The sequence below is a fragment of the Garra rufa genome, chromosome 2 (assembly GCF_049309525.1).
Source record: "Garra rufa chromosome 2, GarRuf1.0, whole genome shotgun sequence".
Classification (NCBI taxonomy): domain Eukaryota; kingdom Metazoa; phylum Chordata; class Actinopteri; order Cypriniformes; family Cyprinidae; genus Garra; species Garra rufa.
Window position 1 is genome coordinate 1,088,254 of NC_133362.1, and position 20,898 is coordinate 1,109,151.

General features: G+C 39.4%; 1 protein-coding gene across 1 annotated transcript; it reads right to left on the bottom strand.

Moving 5' to 3' along the window:
• Positions 1 to 8,777: 8,777 nt before the first annotated feature.
• LOC141325784 (protein NLRC3-like) lies at positions 8,778 to 15,158 on the bottom strand. The gene is made up of 7 exons (XM_073834517.1): positions 15,109 to 15,158; positions 14,781 to 14,837; positions 12,697 to 12,783; positions 12,476 to 12,577; positions 12,222 to 12,317; positions 10,237 to 12,045; positions 8,778 to 8,952 (listed from the first exon to the last, which is right to left on the bottom strand). The coding sequence occupies exons 1-7, from the start codon at positions 15,156 to 15,158 to the stop codon at positions 8,778 to 8,780; spliced, it is 2,376 nt and encodes a 791-aa protein (XP_073690618.1).
• Between the last annotated feature and the right edge of the window lie 5,740 nt (positions 15,159 to 20,898).

A 20,898-nucleotide genomic window follows, 5' to 3' on the forward strand; every position in this document is an offset into this window, starting at 1 on the left:
TTCGGCTGACAGTTCTGTAACGGTAAGTGATGGGAAGGAAGCAAGTGCAGGGTGAAAACCAGATTTATTGAGAATAGATGATACAAATGAGAGTGAAGATGATGATGATGGTGTTGATCTCCCGGCTGGGTGGCACAAGGGCTAGATGGCTCGATGATGAAGGTGTGTAATCCAGTAGTGAAGGCGTGAAGCGTGGTATCCAGTGGTGCAGGCTAAATCCCAGTGCGATCCCACGATGAACACAACAAACACGACGATCACAGACGAAGACAAAACCCAAACGTACATCCAAAGATCCCGATCCAGAGTGAACTGTCAGACGAGGGAGAAGAGAATGCGATGAGATTAAATAGTCATGTGAAATGAGGGACACCTGTGTGGGACTGATTGGCAGCTGCGCTGAATCAGCGTGACGCACAACGTAATACACACACACACACACACACACACACACACACAGATGACGTGACCTGAGGACACGGCAGATGTGAGAACCGTGACAGTTTGGAACTGTCATGTGCTTCAGAACTGAACAAATACTCAGAGATAAATTTAAGATATATTTTCATAGTGAAATAAAGATGGATCTGACCACCATTGTGTCAATGCTGGTGCAGAGAAAGACCAGAATGTCTCGATTGAGGTGTTTTGTTGTTTCATCTAATAATGTGTTAATGAACAAAGCAGTCATCTTTTACTCCTGACATCTGAGCCTCTGAAGACACAGAAGATTAAAGTTACTTTTGTTTTAGAAAGGAAATGCGCCCGGAGATCTACATAAATGCGTCTTTGTTCACACAAATAATTTGTGATGCAGCTTCACCCACAGCAGAAGTTAGTATAAGGGTTTTTAATGCATCTTTGCAAATCACCTTTCTTAATAATGTGCTAGTTAGCAAGTTTCATGGCTAAATGCATCTAAAGTAAACATTACAGCTTGTCACTCCCTACAGAAGAGAGGGGCGGGGCGAGCAGAGCTCATTAACATTTAAAGGCAAATGCAACAAAACTACTCGTTCTGAAAAGGGCTAATTTTGACCAGGTAAAAACAGTTTTTTACACTAACACTGAGAAATTTTAAGTAAAGTATGTTATAGACTTCTCATTAAGACCCAAATAAATCAAATCAACTTGTGGAAAATGGGCATCCGATGACCCCTTTAAAAATGGGATTTCTGGATTTTTTTTTTACTACAACAAAGCATTTTCGGGTGCAATACACAGTTTGTCCTGCAGGCGACAGTAATGATGCTTGAATCTGCATATAAGTTAAAGCAGGCATGACTCGTGGGTATACAAAGAATCAGCTGCTGCAAGAGAACGTGTAACATGAATTTCTTAAATTAAAGAAATTTATTTTGTTAATGAAATGAGATAAATGTAACAAATTTATTGTGGTAAATGTTTGATAAAATGCACTTTTGTCTTATAATAAAAATAAATGGTCTGTCATTCCCAAAGACAAATCAGCACAAATCAAGTAATCAATACAGCTTATTCTGTATATTACTGTGTATTACTTGTGGTGTATTTGAGAGACCACTTTTTATTTACACATTTTCATAATTTTCCCATTTGCAGTTAAAATGAAGAGAAACAAAGGACATAATGTCATTAATTTGAGCTGAACTTGTTTTATTAGATTATTAGTTTGCTTCTAGAGAAAACATTCATGAAAAAGTGAAAAATGACTGAAAAATAATCATAACAAATGTTAGCGTGCCTCCTAAAAGCATAAGTGGCCCCTGCCTGCCAGAAATGAATACAAACTGTTTTTGTTTGTGAAAACTTGAAACTGTTCTGTGTTGACCAAGATTGTATTTTATCTTCAGTTGGATTTTTCACTTTATGGTATTCATGTACTTACTTCTGTAACAAATACAGAGATCATCTACATATAAACTACAGTGAACAGCAGAACCTGTAACACTGCAGGAGATACGATGAGGCAAGCACGATCTAAATGCAGCAGTTTATTTGGAAGTCCAGGATGAAACAATAAACTCCAAAGAAACAGGAACAGGAAAACAGACAAGAACCCAGGAGCAGGAAACAACCATTACACAATCAACGAACGACAAACTACACAGGAAACACAAGGACTATATATACACAGAGCAGGGGCAATGAACTAATTGGTAACCATGGAAATTAACAAGGAGTGGGTGTGGTCAAATGAGTGTCCATGGAAACAAACAAGGGAGCAGAGAGGCAGGGAAGCAGTCAACAAAGGGAGACAAAAACTACAAACTAAAAGTCCTCACAAACAGACACAGAAACACAGACCAGAATCATGACATAGCCCCCCCTCAAAGGAGCGGCTTCCAGACGCTCCAGGGGAGCGGTGGGGGGGACCAGGAGACTGAGGCAGGACCGGTTGGGCAACAGTCCTCCAGAGCAGGGCCGAAGGCAACGCAGGAAGTTTAAGAACCTCCAGGGTGGAGCAGGAGGCGGAGCAACCCTCCGGGGCGGAGCAGGAGGTCTAGGAGCCCTCCGGGGCGGAGCAGACAGACCAGGAGCCCACCTGGGCGGAGCAGACGGACCAGGAGCCCACCGGGGCGGAGCAGACGGACCAGGAGCCCACCGGGGCGGAGCAGACGGAGCGGGAGCCCACCAGGGCGGAGCAGAGGGTGCAGGAGCCCACCAGGGCGGAGCAGAGGGTGCAGGAGCCCACCAGGGCGGAGCAGAAGGACCAGGAGCCCACCAGGGCGGAGCAGAAGGACCAGGAGCCCCCCAGGGCGGAGCAGACGGAGCGGGAGCCCACCAGGGCCGAGCAGAGGGTGCAGGAGCCCACCAGGGCAGAGCAGGAGGCGCAGAAGCCCTCCAGGGCGGAACAGGAGGCGCAGAAGCCCTCCAGGGCGGAACAGGAGGCGCAGAAGCCCTCCAGGGCGGAACAGGAAGCCGTGTCATGGACTGGGTCCTGGGGAGAGCAGAGACAGAGGAGGCAGACAGAGAAAGGAAAGAAGCAGAGAGTTTATGGGAGAACGCGGCCTCCATAGCCGTGACTAGGCCGACAGGAACTTCAGGAACGGCTTTCGTGGCCGTTACAGGACAGACAGAGGGCCTAGGAGTTGCAGGCAGAGCAGGGAATCTTGGCGGAGTAGGCAGAGCAAGCAGACTAGGCGGTGCAGGCAGAGCAGGGAATCTTGGCGGAGCGGGCAGAGCAAGGAGTCTTGGCGGAGCAGGCAGAGCAGGGAGTCCCGCTATGAACGCCGCCTCGAGGAGAGGCATGGGCGCAGCGGGTTGCTTGGCTGGCGAGGCTTCAGGAGCACAGTGTGCAGCCCACACACTCAAAATGGCGATAGCCATGACAGGCAACGGGATGCCCACCAGGCTGGGAGAGGAGAGGCTTAGGAGTGTCAGCTCTGCGTGGCTTACGTGGTTGGGGAGTGGAGGCGAGACGTGACTGGGCTCTGGAAGCTCGGGCGAGATGTAACTTGGCCCTGAAGGAACAGCCGTGACTTGACTCTGCATGACAGGAACAGCTGTGACTTGACCTGGCTCGAAGGGAACAGCTGTGACTTGACTTGGCATGACAGGAGCAGCGGCTGAGATGTGACTTGACTGAACGGAAGCAACAGCAGTAACTTGATTTGACTTGACAGGGACGGCAGCGGTGACATGGCTTGACTCAGGAATGACAGCTGCAACATTATTTGTCTCAGGAATGACAGCTGGAACGTGACTTAACTCAGGAATGACAGCAGGAATGTGACTTGACTCAGGAATGACAGCTGGAACATTATTTGACTCAGGAATGACAGCTGGAACATTATTTGACTCAGGAGTGACAGCTGGAACATTATTTGACTCAGGAATGACAGCTGGAACGTGACTTGACTCAGGAAAGACAGCTGCAACATTATTTGACTCAGTAATGACAGCTGTAACGTGACTTGACTCAGGAATGACAGCTGGAACATTATTTGACTCAGTAATGACAGCTGGAACATTATTTGACTCAGTAATGACAGCTGTAACGTGACTTAACTCAGGAAAGACAGCTGGAACGTGACTTGACTCAACAGGAATGAGCTGGGACTTGGCTGACGTGATGTGAGCGAGCTCAGGCTTGACTGTTTTGGAGTTAGCTGGCGTTGACTTGGCTGATGTTGATAGAGAGAGACTGACTGTTCGTGCTGACAGCAATGGTGGGTCCTCCAAGCTGGAAATCAGTCTCTGATAGGCCATGGGAACATGAGAGTCAGATGCTGTAGCCATCTTGTTAACGACAAACTCGGGCATGGCGGCCATTTTGGTCGGAGACTTAGGGGCGGCGGCCATTTTGGTCGGAGACTTAGGGGCGGCGGCCATCTTGCGTGCAGACTCTGGCTTGGCAGCCGTCTTGCGTGCAGACTCTGGCTTGGCAGCCGTCTTGCGTGCAGACTCTGGCTTGGCAGCCGTCTTGCGTGCAGACTCTGGCTTGGCAGCCGTCTTGTGCAGTGGCGCATGGCAAGCAGTCATCCTGTGAGCGGACTCGACCTCACCCACAGTAAACGAAGATTTGCAGTGTAACATGACAAAGTCTATATACTGTGCGAGAGTCCAGCTGGGGTCTTCATCCGGCAGGTTGAGACTGATTTCGGGGTCGAGTCCGCTCCAGAAGCACTCCTTGACCATGGTCTCATCACACATAGCCAGGTGGCTATAGGCGATAAACTCATCCACATAACACTCTATGGGGCGGCCATCCTGGAAAGTGGAGCACAGCAAACTCACTGCTAGATCCATATGTGGTCGTTCGTTCTGTAACACTGCAGGAGATACGATGAGGCAAGCACGATCTAAATGCAGCAGTTTATTTGGAAGTCCAGGATGAAACAATAAACTCCAAAGAAACAGGAACAGGAAAACAGACAAGAACCCAGGAGCAGGAAACAACCATTACACAATCAACGAACGACAAACTACACAGGAAACACAAGGACTATATATACACAGAGCAGGGGCAATGAACTAATTGGTAACCATGGAAATTAACAAGGAGTGGGTGTGGTCAAATGAGTGTCCATGGAAACAAACAAGGGAGCAGAGAGGCAGGGAAGCAGTCAACAAAGGGAGACAAAAACTACAAACTAAAAGTCCTCACAAACAGACACAGAAACACAGACCAGAATCATGACAGAACCAATGACTTTTGCAATGATCTTTATTTTAATACTATAGCTGAGGCTGAACACTTCATGTTTTCTTTAAAGGTGCCATAGAATGCATTGATACAATATTTTAAATTGTTGTCTGATATCTACATAGAAGGTATATGGCATAGGAAAGGACAAAAATTCTCCAGAAACGGTTTTACAAGTCCATTTACAACCCTAGGATTTGTCCCTAGAATGTAATGGTTTGTTATTACCTTATTTAGAAGGTTCATGAATATTAATGATGAGCTCTGCTCTGATTGGCTGTTTCCCAGAGCGGCTTATTTCAGTAGCTCACACACGGAGGAAAATATACATTTAATCATGAGCTTGAGCCACTATTAATATGCAGGTCATTGAAACTGCTGTTTTGATAGCACAATCATTTTACTTTTACTTTTGTGATCGCACGTGCCCTGGTTAACGTTATACTACAGCGGCAGTACTTGCCACATATTTTACAAGTTTAGATGCTTGTTATTGATGCTCAGGATCTGTAAATCATTCACCATCATTTGCGCAGTAATCTCTCCTTTTATGTGGTAAGTGAAATCTTATGTACTGCATTGTAACAGGCTACCGCTAGCAATAAGCTAACCATGTCCCTTCAGTGGCTGGCTTTATTTTATAAGAACACCTTATTTGTTTTCCTTGACTTTCTGAGTACAGACTCCAACCCATCCCTGCACTTAACATCCCCTGCACAACCTGGAACATAACATTTATTCCTGTGATCTGCCATTTTCGCTATTGTCCTAGCCTTTGTTTTTTTCACAATAGCTTAGATGCAGAACTTCGATTGATTGAGCTAAGCAAATGTTGGGGGCGTAACTATTAATGATCCCGAGACTATTACGTCATAGTTGCTGTTATGTTAGGATTAGCCTATTTTTCAGTGGTCTTTTGTAAACACCAGATTTATATAAGGAGGAGGAGGAAACAACGGTGTTTGAGACTCACAGTATGTCATGTCCATGTACAAAAATGTTATTATTCAACTATGACAAGGTAAATACAGTTTTCCATTCTATGGCACCTTCATGTGTGAGTCCTATATGATCTTACCACAGTTTCTCCAGTTTACAGTGAGGATTCTGTAGTACATCAGAAAGCAGCTTCACTGAATCTCCTAGTTTATTCTCAGACAGATTCAGTTCTCTCAGGTGTGAGGGGTTTGATCTCAGAGCTGAAGCCAGAGCAGCACAACCTTCATCTGTGACGCCACAATCAATCAAACTGTAGAGAACAATCACACACTCTTCACTCTCTCAGATCAGATCAGTTTAGCTGTGAATCTATTATTAAAGATAAAGTACAAACTTAAAGCACAAATCAATATTTGATTGATCATTGGACAGAAGTCTAAAATGTCACAAAACACTAAACATGATCATAAAACATTGAAAAAAGGTCTCATTCAAGCATGATAAATAACATTTCCTGTATGCACTATATCTGTATTTTAAGCTAAATATCTGTCTTATGCAGATCTGTCCTGATGGCATTATGCATTAAATAGCATGTGTGAGTCATATATGATCTTACCACAGTGTCTCCAGTTTACAGTGAGGATTCTGTAGTACATCAGAAAGCAGCTTCACTGAATCTCCTAGTTTATTCCACGACAGATTCAGTTCTCTCAGGTGTGAGGGGTTTGATCTCAGAGCTGAAGTCAGAGCAGCACAACCTTCATCTGTGACGCCACAATAACTCAACCTGTAGAGAACAATCACACACTCTTCACTCTCTCAGATCAGATCAGTTTAGCTGTGAATCCATTATTAAAGATAAAGTACAAACTTAAAGCACAAATCAATGTTTGATTGATCATTGGACAGAAGTCTAAATTGTCACAGAAGACAAAACATGATCATTAAACATCCAAAGTCTCATTCAAGGAATATAAATATTTATCTGATATAGATATATGTCTCTTTTAATGCTAAATCTGTTTTATTAATACACTATTCACTACTTAGATCTGTATTAGTATGGTGGAGTGATTGTGTGTGTGTGTGTGTGTGTGTGTGTGTGTGTGTGTGTGTGTGTGTGTGTGTGTGTGTGTGTGTGTGTGTGTGTGTGTGTGTGTGTGTGTGTGTGTGTGTGTTTCACAGGTTTCTCCTCCATCATCAAAGATAGTAAAATCTGGGATCACCCCACTGATCTATACTGTATAATGACTGGATTGCTCATTGCGTTCTAAACTGCCGTTAGGCAGTGAAGCCACCGGAAGTGTTCGATCCGCCATCTTACTATTCCCTACCTGCAGAGAGCGCCATTGAGTCACATGTAAATTGCTGACCTAAAATCACCCGATTTGAAGCGTATCTTTCACACAGGATTAGTTTTTAGGATATGTGTATGTAAATTAATTTTTACTTAAGATGTTATCTGGAATGTTTATGGTCTTTTCGGACTGGATAAGCGATATATTGAAATCGTTTAGGTGGGTGTGTCAGCTGCGCACTTGCAGACACAGGTAACTGATCCAACACAAAATATATTTCTTCATCTACCTAATTATGCAGGAAAAAATAAACAACCATATACCTGGTATTCGTATCTGAAATTGATTCGATTATACAGTAAATAATACAAGTCTCTGTTATTATATTGCTCGTTGTATTGAAATTCACGTCTTTGAAATAAAGCTTCATGTCTTTAAGTCCGTACCATTTGTAGTCAGCGGTATATTCTCCAAGTTATGGTGTGTATTTTTAATGTGCCTGATTGAGCAACATCTATTTCAGACTCTTCAGATCAGCAAATTCTGTAATGATTTATTAACATTACCGTTTCCATCTGAGTAAAATGCTGTGTATGTTTAATTAATTATTAATTTAACAAACAAATCATTACCTGCTTCAACATGAATACTGTTATGTATTGTTGAAACATGCCGTTAGTCTACTGTACGAATATAAACAACAAAATGACACAAACCGTGAATAACTGTACTAAGATCGTCCAATGTTTATGTTTATCTGATGTAACGTGACTGTAATGTAGGCTATAAACATACATTTTAGTAAGCAGAGCGAATTCCCAACATTAAACAAATAACCGTTTACATGCTTAGGACGTTTGCATTCTGAAAATGTACAGTGAGACTTCAGATATAAAAATGTTGACTTGTTATGTGATGTTTTCTCAATAAAATCTTATAATTTCCTATTCATTCAATAGAATGTATGCGAATACTAGGGAATACTAATATGGCGGCGCGGTGACTTCACTTTTATGACGTCATGAGCAATCCAGTTCTCTATTATAGATCAGTGGATCACCCTCATTGTGAGATATTATTTGTGTATCGCATTCCATTACAAAACATTACGCAATAACATCTATCCATTTTCTAATCTACTTTATCCTCTGCAGGTTTGGGGCTGGAGTCTATTCCAGCATCTCAGGTCTCAGGTGAGGGACTCTCTGAATGGATGGCCAGTTCATCACAGGACTCACAAACAGACACACAAACATCCACACCTGTGTTTTCTGTCTTATGTGTTCAGATTTACCATTGTGTTTAAAATTTGTTTTGTTGTTGGATTTGTAGTTTTGTTCTTTAAAAATGTTCTAAGTTTTCAAATTTATTTCACATACAGTTTACTTTACAGTGTGTCATATATGATCTTACCACAGTGTCTCCAGTTTACAGTGAGGATTCTGTAGTACATCAGAAAGCAGCTTCACTGAATCTCCTAGTTTATTCCACGACAGATCCAGTTCTCTCAGGTGTGAGGGGTTTGATCTCAGAGCTGAAGCCAGAGCAACACAACCTTCATCTGTGACGCCACAATTACTCAACCTGTAGAGAGATGAAAATCATACATGTGAAACACTATCAAACAGCTTGCTGTCATAAACAACAACTCGCAATTCCAATACAATTAAATAAATAAATTCATACCTTGAGAAAAAAAAATGCACATGTAAGTTTCATGGGCAAATTTACACTTACACACACACACACACACACACACACACACACACACACACACACACACACACTGGTTTACATGTTTTATGGGGACATTCCATAGGCGTAATGGTTTTTATACTGTATAAAACAGTACTTTCTATCGCCCTACACCTACCCTACACCTAAACCTAGCCCTCACAGGAGATTGTGCATACTTTTACTTCCTCAAAAAAACTCATTGTGCATGATTTATAAGCCTGTTTCCTCATGGGGACCTAAGAAATGTCCCCACAAGGTCAAAATCTACTGGTATTACTATCCTTGTGGGGACATTTGGTCTCCATAACGTGATGAATACCAGGTACACACACACACACACACACACACACACACACACACACACACACACACACACACACACACACACACGTTTGTTTTTGTGAATTGTGGGGACATTCCATAGGCGTAATGGTTTTCATACTGTACAAACGATATTTGCTATCACCCTACACCTAAACCTAGCCCTCACAGGAGACTGTGCATATCTTTACATTCTCAAAAAAACTCATTGTGCATGATTTATAAGCCTGTTTCCTCATGGGGACCTAAGAAATGTCCCCACAAGGTCAAAATCTACTGGTATTACTATCCTTGTGGGGACATTTGGTCCCCATAACATGATAAATACAAGGACACGGACACACACACACACACACAAACACACACACACACACAAAAGTGAAGACTGGATTAAATCAGCATTTATCTATTAATTAGGTAAAATTGTGTTGTTACTGAGTAACAATTAAATTAATGTAATTCATCTTCTAACTGTTTTAACAATAATCCACACGTTGGACCGTGAACTGGCAGATAGTTCATGTGTTTAATATAAGTTTGAGTCTAGCGCTTGTCATTCCAGATGCCATTCTGTAAAATGCCTATATATATATATATATATATATATATATATATATATATATATATATTATTATTATTATTATTATTATTTATTTTTTTGAATGCCTCAAGAAATCTTTTACAGCATCACTGTATTGAAAACACATCAAACTGCAGTCCACTAAAATAATAACTACAGCACTTATGAGCTTTTAACTTTGATTTTCTTAATGTTTTACCAGTGAAGTGATTGTTCTCATTGATACTTACTGAACTGATCTGGATTCTTTAATCACAGGCAGCAACTTCTGAAGAACTTTCATATTTCCAGACTTATTATTTACTTTAACAAATTTATCAAGACGAAACTCATTCAGTTCCTTTTCTGATGTCAACAACACAAAAACTACAGCTGACCACTGAGATGAAGAGAGATTGGCTGCACCTAAATTTCCAGATTTCAGATACTGTTGTATTTCCTCCACTAGTGAATGATCACCCAGTTCATTCAGACAGTGGAACAGATTGATGGATTTCTCTGGAGAGTCAATGGCCCTGATCTTCTCCTTGATGTACACAGCTGTTTTCTTATTGCTGTCAGAGCTGCTTCTTTTCATCTTCATTATTCGTTGTAGGAGAATCTGATGAGACTCCACTGACAAACCCAGAAGGAATCTCAGGAAAAGATCAAGATGTCCATTTTTACTCTGTAGAGCCTCAACCACAGCTCTCTGATGAAGTTCAAATAATGAAACATGTTCTGATGAACTGAGCTGAAACGGTTCCATTACTTTAGTCCAGAAACTCTGTTTGGTGATTGACTTAAACACATTTCTGTTGTGGTTTGTCCAGGAGAGATGCACATATAGAGCTGCTAGATGTTCCTGAATGCTCAGATGAACAAAGCAGAAGACTTTCCCCTGATACAAGCCAAACTCCTCTCTGAAGATCTGAGTGCACAATCCTGAGTACACTGATGCTTCTGTCACATCAATGCCACACTCTCTCAGGTCTTCCTCATAGAAGATCAGGTTGCCTTTCACAAGCTGCTGAAAAGCCAGTTTCCCCAGTTTGAGGATCATGTCTTCATCTGTCACCTTCTTCTCATAGTCCTTCTCATGTTTGATGTTGGTCTGAAGGATCAGGAAGTGTGTGTACATTTGAGTGAGAGTCTTGGGAATCTCTCCACTCTCTGCTGGACTCAACATCTTCTCTAGAACAGCGGCTGAGATCCAGCAGAACACTGGGATGTGGCACATGATGTAGAGGCTCCTGGATGACTTCAGGTGTGAGATGATCCTGTTGACCAGACTCTGATCACTGATTCTCTTCCTGAAGTATTCCTCCTTCTGTGGCTCATTGAATCCTCGTACCTCTGTCACTCGATGGACACACTTAGAGGGGACGAGATCAGCTGCTGCTGGTCTGGAGGTGATCCAGATGAGAGCAGAGGGAAGCAGATTCCCCACAATGAGGTTCATCAGCAGCACATCCACTGAGGCTGATTCAGATATATTACACAGTTTCACTTTACTCTTAAAGTCCAGAGACAGACGACACTCATCCAGACCATCAAAGATGAACAACACTTTATATTCATCACCGGATATTTCAATTCCTTTAGTTTCAGGAAAAAAGACATGAAGAAGATCTGAAAGACTGAGTGTTTTGTCCTTCATCAGATTGATTTCTCTGAAAGGAAGTGGAAATATGAGCTGGACGTCCTGATTCTCTTTCCCTTCAGCCCAGTCCAGGATGAACTTCTGCACAGAGACTGTTTTTCCAATGCCAGCGACTCCCTTTGTCAGCACAGTTCTGATGGCTTTGTCTTGTCCAGGTAAAGGCCTAAAGATGTGATTGCATTTGATGGCTGTGTCCTCTGTTGCTGCTCTCCTGGATTGTGTCTCAATCTGTCTCACCTCATGCTCATTACTGATCTCTCCACTCTCACTCTCTGTGATGTAGAGCTCTGTGTAGATCTCATTCAGGAGTGTTGGGTTTCCCTGCATCGCTGTTCCCTCATACAGACGCTCAAACTTCTTCATCAGATTTGATCTAAACATGTTGAGAACTTTATGCCTGGAAAATTAAAACACCACATTATTACATGAGTTACAGAGTTAAATGTATTATTTTTTTCAGTGTTATGAGACACTGAACATATCATATTGTTTATAAAATATAAATGTGTCAGGGATTAATGATGTATTGAGTAATGTGTGATGATGCACTGCATTACAAAAATCCCAGTTTACCTTACACCAGGATATGTGCTGTCTTGTGGTTGATTCATAGGCTGGTCATATTTCTTACAGATTGGTTTTGTTACTGATCTGTGTGGCAGGATTGACCTTAAATCAAGAATCAAAGACCCTAACATTGGTGAAATTTTTCTCATTAGCTTAATAACAGTCAGGTTAGATTTTTATAAAAATGAATTAATAATTAATTTAAAATATCATACTATAATCAAATCTATTACAAAACAATTTAATAATGGAGAGTAAACCTTGTGTCATCACTCTTAAAATCAATTGGACGACGCAAAGAATCATCACTCCTCATAGACACACAGCTGGGCTCTGGTTCAGATTTCTTCTGATGATCTGAACTATAACAGGGAGATTAAAGGTACAGTAATTACCTTTATAGACTTGAAATATTGAAATAATCAGATGATAAAACACCATAACAAATATTTCAATCAAGTCAGTTAATGAAATATTGTACCTGAAATATTGTGGATGACCTATAGACTCGTCACTCTTCATAGACACACAGCTGGGCTCTGGTTCTGATCTCTTCTGATGAACTGAACTATAACAAAGAATCCTTTGAATTACTGTATAAATATTAACTGTTAATCTACAAAAATATTACATTTTCTGCATTACTGTCATGTATCTGGTCTGTCTTCTCATCATGAACTCTTGCACACACATTCTGGACTGCAATCCCCATAAGCCACTGCACCAATCACTGCACACAGCTGCTCCTTGTTTCCCACTGAACTGATTGCTGCACACACCTGTTTCACATTTACCCACATGCATTTAAGCCACAGACACACACACTTCCTGGCGAAGTCTTATTGTTCCTATGGTCGTAATTCTAAGCGTTTTTCTCTGTGTTGGATTATCTGTGTATGACTCTGGACTGTGTACCCCGTTGACGATTCCTGCTTCCTGCCATTGCGACCATTCCCTGTCTATCGAACTGTTTCCCGGATTACCTACGTTGTTCCTGTTTTCTGGTGATTATTCTGGCCTGTTGACGATTCTAAATAAATGCTGCAAATGGATCCGCACGTCTCAGTCTGACCCTCCTTGTGACAATTACTATGTTGATACAGCAAGTATAAGCTAAAGTTCTTTCATAGACGCATAACAACTAATATGAATACCATAATAACATGAATACCTAATATAAAACAAAAACACAAGATAAATATGACACACAGCTCTGACTCTGATCTCTTCTGCTGAACACATTTAATGACATTCATGTAAGGAGGTTATATTGTATTTTGTTTAAAAAAATTATTTGTTTCGCTCACAGGCAGCATTTAAAAACATCATTACGCCTGTATAACCCTCACATAACAGTTGATTTATTTCACATATTTACAATATGTTTAGTGGACTTCCATGTTTAAAAAGTTGTTGTTAAGCATTAGCATATGTTTATGTTGAAATGTTATTAATTTAGTTTTTACATTTTTCATAATCCGCCTTTAAATGTTTGTCTTTCAGGGTATTCATCGCCCATTAAGGGGTGTAAATCAAGATATTTTACATATACACTCTGTGGCCTATAGACTTAATACTTTGTAGCCTATTTTAGAAAATCAGTTCAATACTTTAAACTTTTAAATTACAATTTATTGTAAATCATTAAATTATTATTCATTTAGTTAGCAATACTGAATTTAGTTTTAGCTCAACAATACATAGATTTTTTTCAGGCATGTATATACACATACACACACACTGTATATGTATCTATGAAATAAGAAATTCAAAAACACATGCAAACTTGAGTATAAAAACCTACAAAAACATATATTCTTTGCATATGTGTTTTTGTTTAGTATCGTATTTTATGCATCAAGATTGTATGGCTCATATATGCAATTTATTACAATGCATTGATTATTGAGAGATCATGTCATGTTCAACGTTTACTTTTAAGCTTACAAAAAATAAACATTAATCGTTTTTTAACATACAAAATTACATATGCATAATCAGCAAAACCCAAGCTGGACATGTTCAACTTGAATTATTACTAACAATATAAAAGTTATTCTTACATTCACAATATAAAAAATTATGGAAGATGTCAAAGCAAAAAATTATTTACTTAAAAAAATGCATGACCTATCAATCAGAGGGCATGAAGTAGATCATGTACAACAGGTTTATGAGCAAAGTTTTGATAATGTTAATAATTTATAGGCCCTAGATATTTGTGTATTAAATATGATTCAGTAGGCCAACATATTCATAAATAGACATTATTGTTTAACACATTATTACGAAAAATATTTACATTTTTTTAGCTAAAATATTGTAACACAGATTGCCAAACAAGCATTCTGTTTTCAATCAGTTTTTACACGCAAAAAGGCGACATGGGGGATACATTAAAATGTAAAAATAAAACTATTTTTTAATAAATAAATAAATAAATAAATATCACTAATTTGTATTATCTGTGTTCTAATAAAATCGGAATAGCAATTAATTAATTTCCTGATGTCTCTATTGTCCTGACCTTTTAAGGGTTAATATAGGCCTATCTAATCAAAATACCTGCATCCTGGAGAAACATCTTCATCTCTGGGTGTTTGTGTGTCATCCATGATGAAGCTGAACAGACAGAAGAGTGAGATCCCCAACACTTACTCTGGGTGGAAATGACAAACAAATAATTCAGCTGAACGGATCCTGAGAGTCGGAGAAACAGCAGAACGACGGTGATGTTCACTCAAATACACAATGTTAGTCTTATGTGAACACAAATGATCAAATGAATCACACGAAACAGCAACGAAATCACTTCATTTCCTTACAAATAAAGATATCAAACACATATTAAAGAAAACACGTCCTTCCGGAGAAATATGAAAGCGAAAGTTACCTGCAGCGTCGACTCACCTGCGCGTCCTCTGCCAGTGACGTCACATGCATTCTCTACGCGCGACACTATCTGTGGATCCCAGTTTTGTGTTTGCACTGCTCTACTGTACACCATTACACAGCGCTCTGTCTGTTGTTAGGAAAACAATGTTTAGGTAAAAGTGACATGTTTAGGCTGCTGTCTCTCTAACGCTCGTCAATGTCAAAATTACTGAGATGGCCAATCAAGTAAAAGTGGGCGGGGTTTATGGTTCAATGACACAGAGCGCACATTCATGTGATTTAAACAGTTTTTTCGTAAATATGGATATTATAATTTATGCGATTTATGTAATTTTTATGTAATCTGAAAGTGACAAGACAAGAAACGTTATAACAAAAAACGCTTTTCCATATAAAAATAAAAGTGGATGTGTGCATATTTTAAATATTATTTGCAAATAGTTCAGAATGATTACTTCCCAACCAGAATTTGAACCAGAATTGACTTACTGTTGCATTTCTTTATGATTTTAAAACATTGGACACGTGTTTGTAACATTTGTTTTTGGTTAGCAAGTAAAACTTTTCTTTGTGAAAATAGAACATTTTAGGTTTGCAGAAATCAGATCATTCCCTTGTCCTCTTTCCTCAGGACTATATTATATATAGTCATTATTAATTATAATTATAGTAATACATCACTATATTACTCTGCTGTACTTCAATAATCATTCAATACTCCTGTGACCCTTTATATAAGATACACTTTGGATGAATAACAGCAAAATTGTCAATACCAGATACATTTAACAATAAGCGAACTATAAGCAATGGCACAAAAAATGTTCATGTGCAGAAATTGAATAATCAAATGTAAAATAAAATTGCATTGTTTTCATTAGACAGAGTGATCCTTGTGAACACAAATGTTATTCAGCCATGAGCAATGAGTGTTGTTCTTGTTGTCAATGGATTAATATAAAAGCTAAACAAAACAAAGATAAACAAATGATAAAGCTTGGCTTAATAAATATTAGATCCCTTTCTTTCCATTTTGTAAATGATATGATCACCGATCATAACCTAGATGTGCTCTGTTTGACAGAAACCTGGCTAAAACCAGATGATTACATTATTTTAAATGAGTCAACCCTTCAAGATTACTGTTATAAGCATGAGCCGCATCCAAAAGCTAAAAAGTATTAGGTGTTGCTATAATTTATAGTGATATTTTCAGTATTTCTCAGAGGTTTGGTTTCAAGTATGATTTGTCTGAAGTAATGATGCTTCATATAACATTATCTAGAGTAATAAGTGTTGATGATAAATCCTCTGTGGCTACTGTACACAGGCCACCAGCGCACCATGAAGACTTTTATTAAAGAATTTGCTGATATTCTATTTGAGCTAGTGATGGTCGCAGATAAAGTCTTAATTGTTGGTGATTTTAATATTCATGTTGACAATGAAAAATATGCATTGGGATCAGCATTATAGACATTCTAACAATTTTTTTGAAAACACGTCAGGATCTACTTATTGTTGTAAACATACTTTAGATTTAATACGATCAACACCAAATTGATGTTAATGGCATAGAAATTCTGCAGCAGAGTGATGATATCTCAGATCATTATCTAGTCTCTTGTGTATATTCTCCATATAGCTAAAGCTGCAAATTCAGCTCCTTGTAACAAATATGGTTGAACCATCACTTCTAATGCAAAAGACTGCTTTCTAAATAATCTTCCTGAGCTGTCTCAATCCTCAGCATATCCAATAGCTCAGAAAATATTGATGATGTAACAAAACTATTGACTCTGTTTTTTCCACCACTTCAGACACTGTTGCTCTCCTACGCTTAAGGAAGATTAAGGAAAGCAGTCAGACACTGTGGTATAACAAGCTCACTCATGCCCTAAAGAGAGCAGCCCGGGAAATGGAGCACAGCTGGAAGAAAACAAAACTAGAGGTGCTTCACATTGCATGGAAAAAAAGTATTTCTATTATAGAAAAGCACTAAAAACTGTTAGATCTGCTTACTTTCCATCTCTTTTAGAAGAAAACAAACACAACCCCAGGTATTTATTCAGTACAGTGGCTAATTTAACCAAAATAAATAATCAGCAAACATAGACATTGCCCAACAGCACAGCAGTAATGACTTTATGACTTTCTTTAATTCCAAGATCGATACTATTAGAGATAAAACTATAACCATGTAGCCGTCAGCTGAAGTATCACATCAGATAGTGTGCTATAGATCCCCTGAGGAACAATTCCACTCATTTTCTGCTATAGGAGAGGAAGAATTGAATAAGCTTGTTAAATCATCTAAACCAACAACATGTACATGTTTGTTAGACTCTATGCCATCTAAGCTACTAAATAAGGTGCTTTCAGAAGTTATAGATCCTCTTCTGCTTATTATTATTATTTGTCATTGTCATTAGGATATGCCCCAAAAACCTTTAAACTGGCTGTTATTAAGCCTCTCATTACAAAATCACAACTTGATCTCAACAAATTAATTAATTACAGACTGAAACTGAAAAGGTATCCTCACAACTTCAATTGTATCTGTGAGGATTTACAGTCAGGATTTAGACCGTACCATAGTACTGAGAGCATCTTTGGATGGTCAGTGCAGGGTCCAGTCAAAGTGTCCAGTGTTGCTGATGCAGCCTGCATGCAAACACAAGTTACTGACACTGGTTTCAGAGCGTCTGAAAGCCTTCTGGTCAAATAGAGTCTCTTGAGTATCACCATGAAGAAGACATACAGTCTTGAGGATGAGGAGGCTCTTCACAAGTTTAAAAAGACAACTTAGTACAAAGATGAACAATATGAAGTAGAGCTGCTGTGGCGACCTGACAAGCCAGAACTCCCAGATAATGACAGGATTGCAAAGAAAAGATTTGAGGTCCTTAAGAGAAGGTTACAAATACTACAGTACATGCCTCATCATGCTGTTCTCTGTGAAGATCAGGTAACAACAAGCTCAGAGTAGTGCTTGATTCTTCATCACATGACACTGGCTCTCCATTACTTAATGACTGTCTTATTACTGGTCCTAACCTGAACCCAGATCTGCTCAGTATATTAATAAAAATCAGACTGCAAAATCTCGATTGCACTGACAGTGGATATCAAAAAGGATTTCTTGCAGATTTCTTTTGCTGAGAAGAACAGAGATGTGGTGTGTTTCCTCTGGCTCTCTGCACCGCTTCATGAAGACTCATTTGAGAAGCTGCGTGTGTTATGGATGACGAGGCTGGTGTTTGGAGTCTCTCCAGCCCATTTCTCCTCACCGCAACTGTCAGAAAACATTTGAAGGAATATAAAGCCCAGCTTCATGAGGTAGTGAAGATAAAAAAGGAATCAGTTTATGTGGATGACTTCATCTCAAGTGTAAGTGATGCTGAGAATGCTTTCTCCATAACTGCTGATGCCATACAGATTATGTCCACAGCTGGCATGGACCTTTGTAAAAAGACGATAAACTGTCCAGAGATGTAGAAGAAATGGAAGACAACGATGAATAACCTTGCACCAGAGACAAAGAAACCAGGATCAAACCAGTTTGTGTCAGAGTGACTAAAATACGGTCCTTAACCAACCCTGCAATGTGATCTCATTGTAAAGGCAAAGCCAATCCAGCAGATCTCCTCACAAGAGGCCTGACTGTAGCTAACCTGAAAGAGAGCAAACTGTGGTGGAAATGACTTTCATTTCTGACTACACTGAATCTGTCGGAAGAGAGTGATGAAGATCAAAGTGATGAAGATGTGAGTAATGAACTAAAACAAGTTCAGCAGATCACTGTGCAACTCAACAGCAGCAGCGACCAAAGTGAAATGAAGCCTGTGCTAGATTTACTGAAGTACAATAAACTGAAGAAGGTATTGTGGGTCACTGCTTGGATTAAGAGGTTTGTGCACAATGCAAGTTCAAGCTCCAAGAGATGAGGTGGACTGATGAAGAAATGTTTGAGGCTGAAAATTACTGGACCAAAGTGACACAAGTGTGCAGCTTTAGTCATGAGATTAGTTTGATAAAGGCTGGTGAAACCCTGAACTCTGATTCAAAAATGAGAGATTTGAGACTTTTTCTTGATGCTGATGAATTCCTGTGTGTTGGAGGCAGACTCTCAAAAAAAAACAAACAAAAAAAAAACATCCATTGATTCTACCTAGCAAAGGCAGATATTGTGAGCTGCTGGTTCAGTACAACCATGAACTTACCATGCATTCTGGTCTGAAAGACACTCTTGTACAAATCAGAATTAGACATTGGATTTTCCAAAGCTGACAACTTGTAAAAACGATCCTGTTAAAATGAACAGCTTGCAGAAGATTTACAGCAAAGTCCACACAATGACTAACTTCACTGCCACTAAAACCATTCTCTGCAGACCATGATCATCTCACTGTGAGTAAGGAGGAGATGACAAGGAGGTGGAGATACAGAAACAGACTCTTGACCAATCCTTGGAATCACTGGAGAAAAGACTATTTGCTAGACCTGAAATCTGCACATTCCTGCAGCCCACAGAAACCTAGTGAGTTTAAGATGAGTGACATTGTTCTCAACGGAGAAGCCAACATGCCAAGACAAACCTGGAAATTAGGAAAAATGGAAGAGCTGTTTCCAGACAGAGATGGGAAAGTTAGATCCTGTGCTGTGTGTATAAAGAGGGGACTGTGTTAAGAAGACCTGTTCAGTTGATATATCCATTAGAGATTGATGAGCATTTGTTGATCAGGGGAGAGGATGTTGTGAAATAGATTAGATTAATATTAGTCATAAATGCTTAGTATACTGTTTAATTAATCGTTTTCAATAATAAGAACTGAAACAGTTAATATAGTGATTTATTGAGCTGTTCACCTTTAAGAATAGTTGCTCATAATGCTGTTTTGTTCTGAGAGTGTGATAGAATAAAAAACTGAGTATGTGTGTGCACACAAAGTGAATTCATCCCTGTACAAATTATAAACGAAACTTCAGTAAAGAAGTTCTTTTGTTTTTAATTCAAGTCGTCATCAGTTATTACATTATTGCTTACTAAGCAAAGAAGAAACCACAGGCAGATAATGAGGCTCATTGGAGTTTTTTAAAGGGAAAACAGAGAAATACAACCAAAGAAACCGTGATTTTATGTGCAAGTCAGATGCTTTTTCTATTTCTATTTCAGTTTTGTGCAATATGATTTTAAATATTTACATTTTTAATTGCACTTATTATTTTTCGATTCGGGACCATTGTTTGCTATTATGAAAACTTTGCTTTTATTTTTAAATTTGGAGCAATATATTTGTGTGTTTTTATATTGTGGTTTCATGCTTAATTTTTCACACTTAATCTCGTGTAACAAGCCGGATGATGAGCTCATGCTCAGGACCGATGGACGTGGGTGTGAATCAAAGGTAAAACATGTTATAAATACTGTTCAGTTTCTCACAAAAACCAATCGTTTCGTGTCTTAGGACATCAATGTATCGTCACGAGCCACATGGTGTAATTAAGATTTGTCTGTGCATCTTTTTTTTTTTTTTTTTTACTTTTAAAGGTTTGGTGCCCATTTACTACCATTATATGACTGACAGACTGCACAGAGTTGAGTAAAAAAAATCTTTGTTTGCGTTCTGCTGAAGAAACAAAGTCACCTACATCTTGGATGCCCTGGGAGTAAGCAAATAAACATCAAATTTTCATTTTTGGGTGAACTATCCCTTTAAAAAGCCAGATCATTTTTTTTTAAAGTCCCACAACTCAGTCTCTGTTGATTGTGTGACTGTGACGTCTC